Source organism: Syngnathoides biaculeatus, chromosome 17 (genome assembly GCF_019802595.1).
Source record: "Syngnathoides biaculeatus isolate LvHL_M chromosome 17, ASM1980259v1, whole genome shotgun sequence".
NCBI classification, from domain to species: domain Eukaryota; kingdom Metazoa; phylum Chordata; class Actinopteri; order Syngnathiformes; family Syngnathidae; genus Syngnathoides; species Syngnathoides biaculeatus.
This window is the reverse complement of record NC_084656.1, coordinates 8,815,739-8,836,531: the sequence shown is the minus strand read 5'-3', so window position 1 is coordinate 8,836,531 and position 20,793 is coordinate 8,815,739. Positions and strand designations below refer to the sequence as shown.

At 40.3% G+C, this 20,793-nt stretch overlaps 1 protein-coding gene across 2 annotated transcripts in view; it reads left to right on the top strand.

Moving 5' to 3' along the window:
- The window catches only part of LOC133490570 (astrotactin-2), a 301,145-nt gene that overhangs the window by 142,136 nt on the left and 138,216 nt on the right, over nucleotides 1-20,793 (top strand). For both annotated transcript variants that reach the window (XM_061800811.1, XM_061800810.1), the window contains exons 5-7: nucleotides 12,884-12,991; nucleotides 15,438-15,584; nucleotides 19,802-19,969. In XM_061800811.1, coding sequence (XP_061656795.1) covers nucleotides 12,884-12,991; nucleotides 15,438-15,584; nucleotides 19,802-19,969 — 423 coding nt within the window. The remainder of the gene's footprint in view (nucleotides 1-12,883; nucleotides 12,992-15,437; nucleotides 15,585-19,801; nucleotides 19,970-20,793) is intronic.

Genomic DNA, 20,793 nt, shown 5'->3' with positions numbered 1-20,793 from the left:
AATATCTCATTCTCGAGCACGCCCTCTACGGACTCCAAAAATGTGGGTACTCTAAATAGGCACAAACACCAATCAGGATCGTTCCCCTCACATGAAGTGGGAGGGAGGCTACCCTCTCGTCCATCGGGGTGAAACCCAACATTCAGGCGCCGAGCTGGGGCGCAATAAATATACCCTCACCTGCCCGCTGCCTCTCACCATGGGCAACTCCAGAGTGGAAAAGAGTCCAAACCCTCTCAAGATGTCTAGTACCAGAGCCCAAGCCATGTGTGGAAGAGAGCCCAACTATATCTAGTCGGAACTTCTCAAACTCCCAGACCAGCTTGGGTTCCTTCCCTTCATTCCATGTCCCGAGAGCCAGATTCAGTAGCCGGGGATTGAATTGCCACCACCCAACTCACAATGCACCCAAACCTTCTGGGCCCTCCCTCAGGTGGTGACCCTATGAGAACGGGGACATATTTTACTTTTTGGGGTCTGTGCCTGGCCGAGCCCCATGGCTGAATGCTCAGCCACCTCGGCACTCGCTTTCAAGCCCCACCTCCAGGCCTGGCTCCAGAGCGCCGCCCCGGTGACCTGCAACCAGGCAAGGGATACCTAAATCCATTGTTTTTAATCATCATAGAGGTTTATGGAGCTGTGCTTTGTGTGGTCCCTCACACCTTACCTGTTTGCCTTGGGTGAGGGACGTGAAGCCCCAAGCAACTTAACACCACGGCTCATTGGGACACAAATCTCCACACCACGAAAAGGCGACAGCTCAAGAAGGGGAACTCTATTTACAAACTTTTACATTTTTCTGGCACCTGTAGTTTGAATGTACTATTTTTTATACAATATATATATTTTTCCTTCATGTGAGTGGCTGTCAGTTTTGCATATGTTGTGGAAACCACATTTGATGTGACAACAACGTGTGTGATTTTTTTTCATATCAAATTACCTTTCTCTAAGATGTTCAAGTACTTCAGCTGTAATTGTTTTGTGTTGCCAGGTGGTTTTACTGTTTCTCAATATTTCCCTCTCTGATTTTCTACTTCACTCCTGACATGGCAAATTGACTAAATTGTCTGGTTGGCTGCCACTGCAGAGGAGATAAAATAGAAAATAGTGTGGCAAAAGAGCCAGGTTGTGCAGTCCTCTAACTCTTCACATGAAAGGAAACCTCTCATAGATCTGGACGATGAAATATCTCAGTGATGTTTGTTCAAACGTTCAATATCAATAGAATTTACAAACAGTGGGAAAATTTATAATTGAGAGTGGTCTGTTTTAAATAAGCCAGTTCAGTGGAGGATGGCGGGTGGGAGGCCACTGTGATCTACCTTTGGACATCACACATGCACAAATATGCAGAGCAGCACAATAACTGATACAGACACACCAGAGAGTCAACACCGGTTCTACCCTAAATCACCTTTTATAGCCTTTTATTGGAACCCCCCTGAATGGTCCCCAAAAGCCCATGTTTCAGTTTATCAGGTACCCTTTAGCTGTAACAGCCAGCAATCCTACAAACAAATGAAGCAGTGCTTCAATGTTCACATACTTACTTGCACATTGTTATGGAACATTGCCAAACATTGTAAAAATTTGATGCGTGCATTGACAGCAAAAAAAAAAGTAAAACCAGTTGTCAAAATAGAAATATTGACATATTTGTGAATGTGAAGATACTGGTAAATTAGTTAGCTTTCCGCAGAACACGTCAGTTTGGGTTTTTGACCTTTTTAGATTTAACTATGAGTAAGGAACAAAGTTAAAAACGCATTTGACGTTCAACATAGCTAAAATGGCTTGGGACCAAATTTCCTGAAATTGTCTCAAATGTTGATTAGTGTTAAGAAAGACAGAAAGAAGGGAATACATAGAGAAACAAATTATCTGTTTGTATTCCTATAGAATAGAATAGAATTTAGATTTGGAATTTTCAAGTACAGGGTGGCATGGTGGTGCAGTTGTACAGTGTTGGCTTCACAGTTCTGAGGACTGGGGTTAGAATCCCGGCCCTGCCTGAGTGGAGTTTGAATGTTCTTCCTGTGCCTGGGTGGGTTTTCTCCAAGCATTCCGGTTTCCTCGCACATCCCAAAAACACGCATCGATTGGAGACTGTAAATTGCCCCAAGATGTGGTTGTGAGTGTGACTGTTGTCTGCGATTGGCTGGCAACCAGTTCAGGATGTACCCTGCCTCCACCCTCAAGACAGCTAGGATTGGCTCCAGCACTCACACGACCCTCGTGAGGATAAGCAGCTCAGAAAATGTGACATTAGTGAATATACAGCTTGTTTTTTAATTAAATAGCAATCCTTGCAGACCATGATCTCTTTCAATATAACAGCTAGGAAACCTACAAATAGGTTTAGAGCCAAGACGACTTTAAAATATCCATATGCTTACTTAGACAAATGCAACATTTTGCATTGTCAATATTGTTTGAAGATAATTGCGTGATCAAAAGTTAAATTTTAATGGCTTTTCCTTTTCTTTTTGTCTTTCAACAAGATAACCCAATGTTGTTTTTGTATCGCATTGGCATTTTAGGATCACTGTGTTTATTGCACAGCGATGCTTACTAATTTAATAAATATTAATTCAACATATAGCCAAAACAGCAATGAAAGAATACACATTAAAAGATGATTGCCGATAATCTCTGGAGGATGTCTTAAGGATTCAACGAAGCACCAATCATGACAGCAATTAAACTATCCTGATTCATTTTGACCAAGAACCACTTTTCATGTATTTTTCAATAAAGCAGACTCCTCCGATTAGCTTTAGAAGCTTCTCAGATGCCATGTTTTGCATTATAAGTGGTTAATCTGCACACTCCACTTTTTGTGTGTGATTGTACATGCTGTCTCGCATTGAGTTTGACTAGGACATATTTAGCTGGTGTCAGAGAGGCTGAGATGTCGCGTTAATGTGATTATAGCCATGTGAGGCCCGCCGTCGCTGTCGACTTCATTTACTTCCTCCCGTTGTCCCAAGATGTGCGCATGTGCTCTCAGCATGACTAAAATGCATGCAAAAACAGACACAAGTCTACACTTGCCATAAATCCAACATCTGTGGTTTTAAGAAAAACTGTCTAAGGTCATATTGAACTTTGCATGCGCTTGTGTCGAATAGTCTGACATGCACATGCAGTATTAATGAACACAAGAGCATCTGAATGCAATATACATGTCGGCAGTGGCAAAAAATGAACCATGTTTGTCTCTCCTATGTTATATTTCCCCCCTCATCTTTTTCATTTGTCCTCTAGAAATACAGAAATATTGCACTCTCACCTTTCCGGTCCAAGGATAGCGGATCTTCTAGTATATTGTGCTGTTCTATGAAACCTCCAAGGCAAATGGAAATTGAGATTATTGAGTTTATGTAAATAAAAACTGACTCGTATTATCTTGCAGCTGTCATGCATTTACGTACATATTTTATTGATCCATAATCACACAGCTTCTCAGGAAGAGATGTTACTTTGCCTGCAGGACAATTATGTAGTTCTTTCAATAAACAAAACGGGGCAGGTTACATTAAAATTCAGTGGCATGGATTAATTATGAAGTATGATTATTATTAATAATATTGTGTACAGAACAGACTTTAGACAATTTAACTGGATCACAATGAGCAAGTATGGCTAAAAATTAGTTACATAAATGGAAAAATGTGGAATAGCATTTTGATCTGCAATTAAAAGCTTGAAAAACATGAGCAACCAAGATTTAAAGTGGGACTAACATCCCTATGATTTCTTTCAGGTTGTCCCTTTCAGGGTCGCCACAGCGCGTCATCTCAGATGAACGCACATATATGTTTGGCACAACTTTTTACACCGGATGCCCTTCCTGATGCAACCCTTCTCAGGGAGTGGAGGCCCCGGTGGAATACAAACCCACAACCCCTGGTTTATCAAACCAGTGCTCTAACCACTGAGCTACGGGGCCTCTGAACACTGATTAAGTATCCTGAACAAAAATCGTATGCATCAGTGTTATCGGTACGTCAGACGACAAACATCCCTATAAACATTCTAAAATAGATATTGTAATGAAAAATACGGATAACAGTATTCACTTCAATGTCTATCCAAAAAAAAAAAAAAAGTGAGCGGAGAGCGCGTCATCCATGCAGAAAGTTGCTCAATTGAGTATCCCTCGACATCCAAATGGTCGCCATATTGGTCACGTTCTCTGTCCTTGACGTCATCGTCACTTCCGCCGTTGAAAACACACAGTGCCTGCTACGATGGAAGCCAAACAACACAGATATTCACATTTTTCCGACGCCCCTTCTGACACCAAAGCTCTTTTGGAAAAGGACAACACCACACAACCGAGTGAAGTTCCTGGGGCAGCATTACAATATTGTTTTGAGGCCTCAGGGCAATATTACACTATTGTTTCGAGCCATATTCAGATGATATCCGATCACGGCCAAACCGCATCCCGTCCGATCCACTCCCGCGGCCGGTGTGGCTTATGACAGAGCCGAGCGGTGCTCCTTTAGGGGGGTGCTCGCAGTCGAGGTGGGGCGCTTTATGCGCGCACGCAACTGAGTAACGCATTTTCGGCTGGGTTCTTCAGAGCCGCCCCCATCGCAAAGCCCAACGCGCAGCCTTCGCAGAAGCTGTGACCGCCGAACGCGATGCCTCAGCCGGTGTGGCTGAGTTTCGGCGCCAGTGGTGGCATACAAGGAGGAGGAGGTGGAGCCGAGCTACGTTGCTTTTAGGGGTATGTTCAAAGTCGCCGCAGTATGCGATGAACGCTATCGAGACATTGTTGGCTGGGCGACGTGCACATCGACACATTTCATATGCGGATCTTTTGTTACTTTATGAGCGAGACCGATTACGTGGTCCGCCCCAAACTATTATTTTTTTAGTAGCTGTATGCGTACATCAACACATTTCATAACCGGATATTTTGCTACGTTATGAGAGAGACCGATTACCTGGTTCGCCCCAAACTATTATTTTTTTAAAATACCTGTATACACACATCAACACATTTCATATGTGGATCTTTTGCTACGTTATGAGAGAAACCAATTACGTGATCTGCCCCAAACTATTATTTTTTTTTAGTAGCTGTATACACACCTACCTGTTATTTGGGACCCACAAAGCTCTCGTCCTCTGCACCCGTGGAATCCATTTTTCACAACAAACAAGGTCTCTTTCAAACTTATGAAGGGTAATTCCACTCTCCCGAGTGTTCAAGCAATGTCCAGCAATGCAATGAGCCAGCATTTTGGCTAACACAAAGGAACAACGAGCTACCTTCCCAGAGGTAAAACTAATGGAATCAAACGAGTCCACGAGGTGGCGCCACTGTCCTTTACGTCACATCCTTCTTCTTCTCGAAAACAAATCCCTGGAGAGGATTTACATGGCCAGAGTTACAAAAAGCTGTATACGTCAAAATCTTGTTTTTGGTGAAAAAACACATGGGACTATGGGTTTTTCATTAATAATATACCAAAAATTATCCATTTGACAACACTTGACCTTTAAATACAACAAATAAAAGCGTAGATGAGGCCAAGGCAGATACCGGCTGAATACGTTAAAGTTATACGAATGATCTATTACAGTTAAACCCCTCCATGCCGACCAGTAACAGATATATACCAACCAGTTGATGAACCTTTAGGCATACAGTTTTGACACTGATTGCTCACAAGTGCTAAGTTACCAATTTAAAACGTTCAGTGTGGTAAATAACTGACACAGCTAGTTCAGGAGTTAAAAGTTAACTAGTTAAGTAGTTTTAATGTAATTATAATTGTGATTTTAATGGGTATTTAACACGACATTTTGGAAATCACCAGTTTATGCCTTAAACTGCTTTAAGTGATGCTGTTAAAGTCATTGTTGTCATGGGCCACATTGTATGACTGTGAAACAATAAAAAATTTTAACCTCCTCATCATATTTACCCCCAAAATTTATGAACTCCTTTTAGAATCAGAAATCAAGGGTAATGTGTTTTTTAACTATTGTCATTTGGTAACACAAAAATGCTTGCAATATCTCATCATTATCATTTATGATATGACAGTTTAAAATTTGGTTTAAAAATCGTGGAAGTTGATACACATGATTTGCTTTCACGGGCCACATAAAATCATGCGGTGGGCCGGATCTGACCCCCAGGCCTTAAATTTGACACGTGTTCTCTACGTTAATGTAAAATCCTGGTGACATACTGGCTAGGTAAACCTTTTTTATTTTTTTTCCACCAACTTCTACTTTTTTTTTTTTTTCTGCATTACACCCCACCAACCCCAAGAGGCCAAGGCACATACAACAGGAACAGTCATGTTCAGTTATCCTGTACAATCATGGTTTTGCATTAAAATACACACTCCCCGCCCTCCCTTCCCAACTGTCAAATATTAACTAGCATTAATCAATTAATTAACAACTAAAATGTTCCTGTTTTAATTTTATTAGTGTTACCAACATTATTTCGAATTGCTAAATGCCAGAACATTGAGCGGATTTTTTTTTTTTTTTTAACAAATACAGATAAATAGAAAATACAGATACTGCAGGCATGCCGGTATTTTTAGCCACGGCTGTATTTAATGATATATATTATATTAATTATCTCTATATTTTATATATATATATATATATATATATATATATATATCAATCAATCAACACCAGTTCTTTCTCATAATAGCCCAGCTCTTTCGTAAAGGATTGATTGGTGACAAGCCTTGTCCAAAATCATCTGGAAAAGCTCTGGCTGAGTAGCGAGTGTGATGGAAAAAAAAATAAATCAATGGATGAATCAATGCTGTTTGAAAAGGAAGGACACAGAGTAAAGATGTAGATATCCATGTTAACTCTGTAATGGTAGTCACTTCTAAAGTTGTGTTTTATAGCATGTTTGACATGAGTGGTTGTGTGACATTTAGTCGTAAGAAAAAAGGTTTTCATTAAAATCGCCATAAAAGTGTTTTAAGAGTGTTTCTCTTACAGTATTCATATTAGACTTTGACTTTTAATGCATTTAACGGTGCTCAAAGGTCAACTCCTTTTTGCATATAGAAATAGAAAATTGAAGTACTGGCATGCCGTGTTTACCAGCATGCCACTGAATTAGCGGCTTTTTACAGGACTTGGTTTGAGGGTATCACCTCAGAGGGAGTCAGAAAGATGATAAAAACTGAAGGAAATGAACTGCAAGAACCCTGCTAGAAGGGAAAGTGGGAAAATACTGTACAAAACAGTTTTTGTTCGGTGTGATCTCCAATGTATGCCAATAGTATGTTATATTTATCAAACCGCTGCAATCGCCTGGAAGCACAATTGGCCTGTCATCTACAGTAGATCTTTCTCTCCCTCACACACGCACGCACACACAAGCACTCACAAAACCCTCTAGATATTATCAGCTGAAGCCCCTTAAATGGCCGTTATCCCCTCTAATGGAAAGGAAGTATTTGAAGAAGTCGGGCTATTCTCCAGCCCAGGAAATCACAATGGTTATGGTTATTATAGTAAGAATAAAACGCTTTATCAGATTATGTAAATATTAACAGAAGATTGGTTGGCGTTGCAAAACAAAAAAAAATCTAGTTTATAGTTCAAAATAGCATGCATCCAACAACCGATGCTGATTCTCTTAGTTAGGAACCATAACCCTATAAATACGAACATTGTATTAGTATGATTTATTTTTATTGGTGTTTTTTTTTTTTTTAAACTGGAAAAAGTATATATTTTCCTGAACAGTTCTAACGACCCGGGTTCAATCCCGGCTCCGCCTGTGTGGAGTTTGCATGTTCTTTCTCCGGGCACTCCAGTTTCCTCCCCAAATCCCAAAAACATGCAACATTAATTGGACACTCTAAATGGGCCCAAGGTGTGATTGTGAGTGTGGCTGTTTGTCTCAATGTGCCCTGCGATTGGCTGGCAACCAGTTCAGGGTGTACCCCGCCTCCTGCCAGTTGAAAGCTCGGCTAGGCGACCCTTGTGAGGATAAGCAACAAAGAAAATGGATGGATGGATATATATATATATATATATATATATATATAAGCATCCATCAATTTTCTGATTCACTTATCCTCAGATGCAAAAGCAGATATATCCACGTTTTTGTTTCTGTAGATTCTTATATATATATATATATATATATATATATATATATATATATATATATATATATATATATTCATAAATCTGCTTTTGCGTCTGAACTCTTCACTTGTTCTTCAGTGATATGCAAAAATATCTGAAATCATAATTATATACACCAACACATAGATTTTGATTTGAAAATGTGCCCTTGTCTTTGCCATTTAAGGTTACCGGAGGATAAGTCTTATTGCACAAGTAAATAAATTTAGGAAAATAACACTTAAACACCTTAAGGGTGAGCGATAAATGTAATATGATATTTGACTGTTTTATGACAAACAGAAACAGCACAGGGAGTTGTAACTGTGTATATAATAAACCTGAAATTGATTTTCGATGTTCAGTGAGCTGCTAATACACTGGGGAAATTGCTTCCCCTTGCTAATTCATGTCTCTTTCTGAGGGTTTTATTTTCTCCCACATGTAGTTTCACAATTACTTTTATTTGTGACCCGAGAAGTTACTTTATTGAGTGTACTCACAATCCATGGAGTATATTTAACATTTGAACTGGCATCCGCTGATATGTACAGTGCACACAATGCAGGCTCTTAACTTGTGCTGGAGGACTTACCATTTTTTTAAAAGACGATTAACAATTATTTCATCACCCGAGGATCTACATTATAGCTGTTGACATTTAACTCCAGATTACTCGTTTAAAAAATATAATCAAGCTAAAGCAGCTTAATGACAGCCAATCTGAAGGTACAAAAAATTCCCCAAAATGAGAATAATAGTAGACTAGCCAACGACTTCAACATCTTCTATTGCAGATTTGAAACGAACACTTTCACACCCCACACTCACACCACTGACCACAATAACACCTCTGACTTCTGCGTTGACCATCAATGAACAGGATATGAGACACGTCTTCAAACAAAGAATGATTAACAGAGTGGCAGCCCCAGACCTTGTGTCCCCATACTACTTCAACATGTGCTGAGACTAGCTCACTCCAGTCTTCACAGTGATGTTTAATATATTTCATGAACTGTGCAAAGTACCATCCCGTTTCAAACACCCCACCATCATCCCAGAACGCAAGAAATCTGCATTCAAAGGTCGAATGCCTTCAGGCCTGTCACCTTGATATCTGTGGTCATGAAGTATTTTGAACGCCTCTTGCTGGACCTCCTTCAGTATGTTACAGCTTACCTGCTTGACCACCTGCAGTTTGCCTGCAGAGAAAATAGGTCTGCAGATGATGCAAACAACAAAGGATGACACTTCATACTTGAATATCTGGACGGCGCAGGGACCTACACAATGATCGTGTTCATGGACTTCTGCACTCTGTTCAACACCAAAATCCCAAAACTCCTTTCCACCAAGTTTCTCCAGCTCAGCGTCTTACCTGCCATCTGCCAGTGGAGTTACAGCTTCCTGATGAGCAGGTGCACGTGAGGCTGGTGAAGGCCACCTCATCTACACACACAATCAGCACCAAGGTGCCCCAAGGTTGTGTCCTCTCTCCAATGCTCTTCTCTTTACACACAAAAGACTGCACCACAACGCACCAGATGTCAAACTCCTGAAGTTTGCAGACAAGTCATCGGCCTCATCAAAGACTGTGACAAGTCTGTATATCAGAAGTGGAGTGGCTGGACCTGTGGTCCTTCTGACACAACCCGGAGCTTATCACGCTCAAGACTGTAGAAATGATTGTGGACTTCAGGAGGCATCCTTCACCACAGCTCCCGCCTACGCTGTTCAGCTGCCCTGTGTCCACCGTAGAAACCTTCAAGTTCCTGGGAATTGCTGTATGTCAGGACCTGCAGTGGGAGTTCAACATAATTTCCATCCTCAAAAAGGCCAAGCAGAGGATGTACTTCATGCGGCTTCTGAGAAAGCACAGCCTGCCCCAGGAACTGTTGAGGCACTTCTGCACAGGGGTCATCAAATCAGTCCTGTGTCCTTCCATCACAGTCGTTTGTTGCTGCTACCAACACTTGTATGCTGCCAGAAGAAGCACAAGAGCGTGTAATAACTTCTAGGCCCTTCCACATCTTGGTCACCAGTTCTTTCAGCTCCTTCACTCATGGGTTTCTGCTAAAACAAGCAATCATTCCAACAGCTTCTCTCCTCTTGCAATTAACTTATAAACAGTTAAATTACAATTCCATTCCAACACACTGCAACTTTTCAGTTCTGTTCTGTTTGTTGTCACATGTCAGTCGGAAGTGAAACATTACTGGTGCCCATACATTAGTAGTCTCGCCACTCTTCACTATTTGCTTATTTGTTGTTGACCAATTCTGTCCACTAAATAGCATCTACACTATGTACACTCATACAGAGAGAGAAGGGGAGAGAGAGAGAGAGAGAGAGAGAGAGAGAGGAGAGAGAGAGAGAGAGAGAGAGAGAGAGAGAGAGAAAGAGAGAGAATACTAGGTTAGTAGCAACCTTTTATTCCCCATCGACAGTTTTTTTTTTTTTTCTCAATGTCTTTATGTCTCAAAAGTATTCTCTGTCAACTAACTGTCTGTTGTCATACTAAAGCGGCCTCAACCACTGGAGACAAATTCCTTCTGAGTTTTCGACAATACTTGGAAAATAAAGATGATTTTGATTCTGAATCTGATTCTGAAAATAGAAACATGTTGTTATTTACCCTTTATTTACCCTTCACTCCATTCACTTTTAAGCAGTTTATTGGATTTTGACTTTTTCTTTCTTTTCTAGTCAAAACAAGATATGATACTGAGGATAAGCGCTATGCAAAATGGATGGATGGAACTTTAACATCCAGCCATCCATCCATTTTCTTAGCCGCTTAATCTTCCATTCCCAACAGTCCTCAGGCAGGAGGCGGGGTACACCCTGAACTGGTTACCAGCCAATCACAGGGCGCATAGAAACAACAGTCGCACTCACAATCACACCTTGGGGCAATTTGGAGTCTCTAGTTATTATTTTAGGGTGTGGTAGGAAACTAGAGTGCCCGGAGAAAACCCTCACAGGCATGGGGAGAACATGCAAACCCCACACAGGTGGGGCCGGGATTTGAACCCCAATCCTCAGAACTGAGACCACCGCTCAACAGCTGTGCCACCGTGCAGCCAAAATTATTACTATTAAAAAGAAAAGTAATCAGTCATCCTAAACCAATTTATTATGGTTTATGTCATCTATAATTTGTATTATCTCCTAATTAGCATTTTCACTCCAACTACTGATGATTATCACCGAGTACAGCCACTTATTTCTAACAGTGCAGCTGTATGAATTGACTCTTTAATGTGTTATAAACAAAAATAACTTCTGTTCTGGCAATTATTTCAATATATAGAACAATATTCAGTGCCTTGGAATAATGTGCAATGTTTTAGTTACTCGGAACATTGTGAACAAGAATAGCATTAGATGAATTGAATGCTGCTTTGTCACGTCTCAAGACAAATAGATGAATATCTATACTGTAAAAAAAAAAAAAAAACTCTTTTGCTGCAGAAAGGAAAATATAATCCATGGTAATGATCTTTGATTTTGATATATATTTTGGATGGGATCCTAAAATGCGGGGTAAATTTTACGTACGCTACCTGTTTGACAACAGTAAAAAAGTGTGACCAAGAGCCAAAGCCATTGGTACTACTTTATGCATCATGTGACAAATGCACGCCACACAGTTTGGCTGACCTGTCATCGACACATCAGCTTATGTAGTAGTAGTGTGGTCATTTTCTGTGTCCCAACCTGAAAGTCGTGGGATCGCTTAGTGAGTACTTAGTTGTGTATCTTACCCTACATCAGATGAGAGAGGCTCTAGCAACCTTGTGACCATTCTGAAAATGAGCGGTTCCAAAAAATACAGTACTTAGTGGGCCTGTGCATTATTTGAGCTGTCAATAAATGAACTGGTGGGCAGTTTTCATGCATGGGTCGCAAATTCAGTCTGCTGCATTTTCACTAGATTTAGTATTCGAAACGCCATCACCCGTCGGTGGCATCTGGTCACTCTGATTGGTTTTTAGGGATTGAACCAGGACAAAAGCAAACCAACATCACAGAAAGAGGCACTGTATGATTAGACAAATTTAGCTAAACGTTGACTATGAGTTAGAATTCGTCCTCCTTAAAAAATGAGCGTGTTGGTTAAGGTTATAGGTTGTATATGCATTCCATTTCAATAAACCGTGTCTCTGGATTGTATGGAAATAAATATACTGTGAGAGAACCCGAATGCTGGGCAACATAAAATATGTGTAGCCCTCCCACCCTTGGATTCGCCGGCTTGCAATGGTCTGCAAAATTAGCAGCACTGATCTAACATGATGCCGGTGCATAGTTGGCCTACCTACTGTGCAGGATTTATGTCCTTCATGAAAATAGGGCCCACTGGCTTTTTTAGGGGTGATTAGTCTTCAGTTTAAATTAATAACTTCATAAACTATAGCAGGGGGTCACATTATTATTTGTGCATTCAAATTTAAATCTATCTTGCTTAAATCAATGTCATTTATTAAATAATATCCTATAATAAAAAGTATTTATATATTATTATTATTATTATATATAAGTATAAGGGGTATTGTTACTTTAGAAGAATGCAACAAACAGGTCATGTCGCCCTTCATACGTTTAGTGCTCACAAAGTAGCCCTCTGCCTCAAAAATGTTTGGGACCTCTGAACTATACCATTAATCTGTCCTTACTAGCCATCAATTTCCGCCTAACTAACCCACCCCCATCCCCACCTTATCTTTTCAAGAAACCGCAGGCATGTTTGGTCCTCAAGGAGAATCAGGGTCAGAGCCCGAGGACGACAACCAGATGAAGTTTTACACTGAGCAGCACAGAGGACGACGACGCAGCAAAGGTGAGAACCAAGATGCCTCGCGGTCACCATAAAATGGAAAAGATGCGTAAGGGAAAGGAATTTAAAGATAAACACATGTCAAGCTCTTAAGCCTGGACACACATTTGCTGTCGGCGCAGCCGTGTACAAACACTGAAGTGTGTAGGTTTCTGGCCATAAAGCAAATGTTTGCTAGCGTGAGTGCACATGCTTTTGTCTACTCAGTAGGCTTTTATAGTAATTGAGAGACCCCAGTCGCGATCCCAGTGACACCACCCATACCCCATAGGGGATTAGCTGGCCCAGCACTTTCCTTGCAGTCTGAACACTTTCCGCCCTTTCCCAGATTTGTGACTGTGATAGACACGTGATTCAATAAAGGTAATTCATTGTCCTCACTCTGGCTTCCTTGTTTATGACCTTCAGATGGATGTATTGCACGATTCTCAGACTTTTGTCATGCTTTAGAAATGGCAAAGATGTATTTGAATAACTTAAAAGTTGGACATCTCATAAAGTCTCTGTTTTTATCAAGCCCACTGACAGACACCAAGAGGTGGAAGATACTATAGGTGTCTAATTCCATTCCCTGTGTACCTACTTCTGCAAATGAGAGCCATGACAGAGTCACTAGGCAACTAAAATAACCTATTTGTAATGCTGTCATTGGAAATAAGACCATAAATCACATTTAAAAACAAAATGACCTAATTGTATTTGTTTATGTTGTTCTGCCGAATTATCAACCTACATATGCATCGTGGCAGAAATCAGATTGGATGGTGATCTGCATCAGGTTTTGCTCTGATGTGGTATTGGAATATATCATTGTGACCCGGATTTCATGAAAATGCTCCAGTCAACAACATCACCATACAACTACGAATTGGAGTTATCCAAGGAGCCCTGCCTTGGATTGCTGAAAGCCATGAGCCCCACTAAAAAATGTTTGGAATTGCCTGTAAACATCGATCAAACTGTAAATACTGTATAACACAAACAATTATCTCAAAACACTTCACTGTCATTTTAAATAAACTTGTAATTCATTCATTCATTCATTTTCCGAGTCGCTTATCCTCACAAGGGTCGCGTGAGTGCTGGAGCCGATCCCATCCATCAATGGGGAGCAGGCGGGGTTAATCTTGTCGTGTTACCCAAAAATACAAATGGATTACAGATCATGTGTTGCAGAGACATAAGTTCCACTATTAACCCAGGCTAAAGATAGCCCCTCCCTGACATACAAAGATGATCTCTCAGTCAAGCTGTCACTTCAACATAGTTCCATGTAGAGGTGTCACAATTAATTAAATTTTGTGGTACCTCTACTAATGAAATTAATTATTTGCGGAAGTCATTTCGTAATGTGAATTGTTTGGAAGTAGAAGTGGTTTTACATGTAAATAGCTAAATCGGTTCCAAACATTGGACACTAAGTACAACCCAAAAAAAATATTTCCAAGTGCCACCACCATGACCTACATTACAATACAGTAGCATAGTAGGGCAAAGTGTTTATAAACCCAAAGCCAGATATTTTATTCCTCCATCCATCCATCTGTCCATTCTCTTTGCCACTTATCCTCCCAAGGGTTGCGGGGAGTGCTGGAGCCTATCTCAGCTGTCAACAGGCAGGAGGTGGGGTACATCCTGAACTGGTTGCCAGCCAATCGCAGGGCACATCGAGACAAACAGCCGCACTGACAATCACACCCAGGGGCAATTTAGAGTGTCCAATGTTGCATGTTTTGGGGATGTGGGAGGAAACTGGAGTGCCCAGAGAAAACCCACGCAGGCACAGGGAGAACATGCAAACTCCACACACGCAGGGCCGGGATTGAAGTTCGGGACCACAGAACTGTGAGGCCCATGCTTTCCAGATGAGTCACCGTGCCGCCAAAGTTTCTTTCGGCTTGTCCCGTTAGGGGTCACCACAGCGTGTCTTCTCAGATGAATGCTCATATTTGTTTGGCACAGTTTTTACGCCGGATGCCCTTCCTGACGCAACAACTCTTGGGGAGTAGAGGCCCCAGTGAGATAGAAACTCACGATCCCTGGTTTACCAAACCACTGAGCTATGGGGTGTCATAAAACTGCACTAAATCAATAAAAAAACATTTCAACGGGCTGTATGCAGTTACAATTAAACTGTATCCAAAACGTCACTACCTGCTTTCTAAAACAAACACACACACACACAAGCACAGAAGGAAAACAAGAATTCAAGAAAAAGAGGAAACGCATTTAGAACAGCTGTAAACTGGTATACATGTAACCTACTTAAACATTCATCAAAATGCATTAAAAAAAAATGCTCCCAATGATGTCAGTTTTCTTTATTGTTCTTTTTTTTTAACCTGTATTTCATTGAGGACAGAGATATGCTGTGGTTCTATTCATATGTTGAAGCCTTGTTATGATACAAAATAAATAATCGACCTTGTTTCTCTTTGTTTAACTCCAGGCCACCCACACAGTCCTCTAAACAAGGTCACCCTAACGCTGATTACCATCAGCACCTGTGTCGTCGCCATTGTATACGCCACACAGGATTCCTGCCCACTCACTGTCAAGGTCACACTCCACGTGCCCGAGCACTTTGTCGCAGATGGTAAGTACAACACATTCATTAGACTTGGTGGACAAGAAAACTATGAATAAATACACCAAATAAAAAGACACTCTACTAAGGTGATTCCCAACCACAGTGTCACAGCACACTATTGTGTTGTAATAAGTCATCAGTACTGCCTCGGCAAATTCAAGTTTCCCTGAATTGGTCAGAAAAAAATAATATCATCCATCCATCTACCACTTATCAGAGGTCCGGTCACGGGGCAATAGCTTTAGAAGAGATGCCCAGATTTCACTTTCCCAGCCACTTCATCCAGCTCTTCGAGCCCATTAGTACTTGCTTGCCTTCGATCCCCACCTCTGGGCTTGGCTCCAGAAGGGTGCCCTGGTGACCCACGTCCGGGCAAGGGAAACCTGTGTGAAGCCCTAGACAATTTAGCTCCTGTAGGATCACTGGAACACAAACCCCTCCACCACAATAAAGTGAATTATAAAAATAATTATGTATTCACACAACTACCGCCGCACGCCCCTCTCCTCCCTACACACACACACACACACACACACACACACACACACACACACACACACAAACACATATTTATTCCCCTAAATTAAGGTGGTGGCTTGGTGGTGTGCCATGATTTTTTTTAAAGCCAAATATAGGTCTTTTGCTCAATAAAGCTTTGATCTTGGATGTAAGGGATTTGTTTTGAAGTAGTTCCCTTCTATTAACCACCTTGTGTTTTTTTGGACACAAACCCCTCCACCACAATAAGATGACGGCTCAAGGAGGAGAAATAATTATTTATTCACACAACTACCGAAGCACGCCCCTTTCCTCCCTCACACACAAACACACAATTATTCCCCTAAATTGAGGTGGTGGCTTAGTGTGTCCCATGATTTTTTTTAAAGCCAAATATAGGTCTTTTCCTCAATAAAGGTTTGCTCTTGGATGTACAATAATTGTGTGAATACCTTTGTTAGACATACAGGTGCTCTTATGCCCTGTCACTGCTGTCCTTCAGGCCCTGAAAGGGATTTGTTTTGAAGTAGTTTCCTTCTATTAACCACCTTGTGTTTTTTTGGATAAAAATAGAATTTTCCTCTCTGCTTTCAAGTCTCAGTTGTTCTATATATTTTCAGCGTCATTCCAGCACAACACATGCCGCGAAAGCTGCAAACTATTTAAAAAAAGGAAGAATAGTAATAACAAAACAAAGACTCAAAGCTCCTTTTTGAAAATAGGATTTATTTTTATCACCAGAAACAGAGTGACATTTTCAACCCAATTTGTTTTTTTTCCCTTTTATCTTTCTCTGACACACTGTGTACTGCCATTGATTAAACCTCTAACAGATTCCCTTTACTAGACAAAACAATTCATGTTAATAATGTATTTTGCACCCAAATCCTACTGTGTATAAAATACTTAAGACAGTTACAAGCACCAATATGGAGTCTGAAGACACCAGAGGGCATTAGACTTAAAAATGCAAAACTGATAATCATTTAACATTTTAATTAATAGTAAGTAAGTTTCTTTCAGCTTGTCCCATTCGGGGTCGCCACAGCGTGTCATCTCAGATGAACGCAACTATATGTTGGGCACAATTTTTTTTTACGCCGGATGCCCTTCCTGACGCAACCCTTCTAAGGGAGTGGAGGCCCCGGTGGGATACAAACCCACAACCCGTGGTTTACCAAACCAGTGCTCTAACCACTGAGCTACGGGGCATTAATGTTTTAAATAATGAAATCATAAATATGTAAATATCAACAATAACAAAATCATGATAAAAATAAGTCTACATTTAATTTTAAAGTGATTTTCAGTGTACTTACAGATGATTTACTCGGACAATACAAGTTTAAAAAAATCAGCAAAACCGTAAGACTGTAATGCATCCAAATCAATCAAAACTTAATACAAAAGCACATTATAAGGAACGAGCCTTTCTCTAAAGGGTTGTAATTACAAAATAGATAGTTAAACCCTAGTTTAAAAAAAAAAAAAAAATTGTGCTTTGAACATGATTTTTACATTTTGAGTGTTGCTGATTTCCTGCTATACTTTAGTATGCTGCCAAATCCGAGCAAAGCACCACTTTGAAAGGCTTACGGACGTCAACGGACAGGTGAACGGACAGGTAGACAAGCAACATCCCCAACAAAACAAACAAACAATAAAATCCAGACGGAGGTTCGGGTGTAAAGTGTGTATGTGCGCGTGCACGGTGGGGATTGGGAAGAATAGACCACATCTCCACGGCTACCGAAGATGTACGCCATCCTCTCAAAAATTCTATAAAGTGGGGAAATAATAAGTGATGGAAGCTAGCTCGCAGACAAGTGATAAGGATGTGTTTTGGTATCAACAACAAACCTGGACAGGAGTGACTAATGGACCGCAAAGGCATAGCAGGAAGGAGAATGGCAACAATAACAACAAAAGAACAACAAAAGCACAGTGTGATAGAGTAATGATGTAAAAGCAAAAAAAAAAAAAAAAAAACCCACACAAACAAAAGGCAGAGGAAGAATAGAAATAATTCTTTTTCCTTAACACCCGTATAAAATTAAATTCCTCATAATTTACTCTGCCAAGGTCTTGGTACTTTTGTGATGGGTTGGTATTCGTATGGATGTTCCACAAATTAATCGTGTCACTCAAAAAACAAACATAAATTTGACCCTACTACAGTTTATAATGGAAAAGAAAAATCAATTTTCATTTTATGATTATAATTTCACTGGAATGGAATAATCCAGATCGATGAACACATTAAGCAGTCATCCACACTTTACATGCGATCATGTTTTGCTGTTCTGCAAGGGAACTAATTAAAAATCTGTGGTAAGAGTCTCCACTTTTCATTCTGACTGGGAGACGGTACACAATTTGCTGCTGCTGCTTTGGTTAGCAACTGTGTTGCCATGTGACCAATAACATGTACAGAGTGAGATAATAACACTTGCCATCAGGAAAATAGGCATTTAGACATCAATTGCCTCAGAGAAAATGGCCGTTTTGGTCTTAGTTTTACTCTATCTAAGATGGGAGATTATTTTTGTTATTCTGCCTGTTATATCATATAGTCAGTGGCTGCTACTTCAAGTGTAAATGTTTGCGTGAATCAGTGTTCAATAAATTGACCACAAATTTTGATTCTGTTAACACCTCTTTGTTGCCATTTTAGTCACAATGTAAACACCCTACTCTATTGTCAAAATGTATTGAGTCTTGTTGCCTTCCGTATTTTTTTCATGAACCAGGAAGTGACTTTCCGACGAAGGGACAGAAAAACATACGGAAATACTTCGTTAGGTTGTATGTTATACTTTGTCTTTTAAAACATTTCAGGATTTGATCTTGTCTTCTCTCATTTGAGTTCTGGTATGAGCCGCACTCCACTTGTTAACAGTCCAATCCCAAGTGACAATATAATTATATAAAATCACATTTCACGGATGGCGTTTACGTGGCAGAATATTCCCCTCAAAGTGCCGTTTTACAGATTTACATTTTACAGAGTAGCGAGTGAATATTCACCCACTTCCAAATGCAGTGTGAGCGTGAAGGAAAAATTGCTACAAGCAAAGGTGAAGGCAACCTGGCAGCCTTGTTAATGTTGTGTTGAAATGTGTTTGCCAGATGAAAAAACAAGCCGGTAACTTTTCTTGCTCTTTTTTACATTTAGATTCAAGTGACTGTTTTACTTCCCCCATCTGTATTCATCCGTCCATGACTTGAAAGAGAATGTTAATGCGATTGCTACCTTTTGTGTCCTGCTGTGGTGCTGGAATAGGTTTTAAATTGACCTTTACAACAGCAACATGCCCTCCCTCTGAATGCCTCTGCCGGGCTGCCTATCTTCACCGGCACCGACCGGCAGTGATATGTCGCTGTAAAAAAAATCTTTATGTTTGGCACGATCCCCCTCAGCGCCCTCATTGAAAGTAAAAGTCGTTGGCATCAATTAAGGATAATCTTGTTCAGTGATCAGAGCTTAATGATCGGCCCGGGAGCAATAAGAAAGAAAGGTAACTCAGTGCCAATGAGCACGGTCTCTCTGCTGCAATTATCAAGAAGGTCCCATAAATACACGCATTATAGGGCTCTCATTTAAATACGGTCTGGACATTGGGGAGTTTCAATGCACCATGAAAATAAAGGAATAAGATGACTTAAGCAACTCTTAGAGATTGCAATCTAGGAATTGTATAACTTTTTATTACTCTCTTACACAGGAAGTAGTTTCGTCGTGGGTACGGGCAGTTTCCTGGATGTGTCCAACTGGCTCAACCCAGCCAAACTCATTTTGTACTATCAGACCAATTCGTCGACACAGTGGGTCAGAGACTACTGTGGACAGAGAACCACCGATCCCTGTGAGCACATTTGTTACCCGGACACAGGTTGGTGGACGCAAACGTGTGAAGTGATTTACCCTTGAATGGAATAACATGGTTTGCATCTGCTCATTCCAAACATACTAGTATACTGGACTGCCAATGTATACTCCTAACTGTTATTGTAAACCAGCAGCTCTGGCTAATCAAGTGCAGGTGTTTATTTTGTATTCATTTTGGAAATTGATGTCAATTGAAAGTGTAGTTTGAAACAGAATTAATGGGACTATTAAAGAGAAATGTTGTTAAATACAGGGAAGCAAGTCAGAATGGGTGGAACAAACGAGTTGTGTAAATCCTGGAACATACCGCAAACATTGTGGAATGTTCCACTTTGGTCTAATCTTTGTATGCCACTTATGGCTCATTTTGTTTGCTCATCAAGCTTTTGGGTTCAGCATTCCAAAAGTAATTACTGTAATTAATAGGGGATTGATTATTAAGTGAACGGCGAATACTTAAGTCCGTGCCAAATTACCATTTTTTTTTTCAAATTTGTGTCTCCAACAAATTTTAACTTTTTAACGTTTTTAAGAGTTTGCTGTTGCAGAAAATGTACAAACCACAATTCCAGTAAAGTTGGGACATTGTGTAAAACATGAATAAAAGCAGAATACAATAATTTGAAAATCTTTTTCAACCTACAGTACATTCAATTTAATACACTACAAGACACTATATTGAACGTTTAAATGGATAAACTTTTATCTTTCTTTCTTTTTTGCTGTTATTACTAATATTTTTTTGCAAATTTTAACGAATTTTGAATTTGAAGCCTGCAACTTATTTTCCTTTCAGCTTGTCCCGTTAGGGGTCGCCACAGCGTGTCC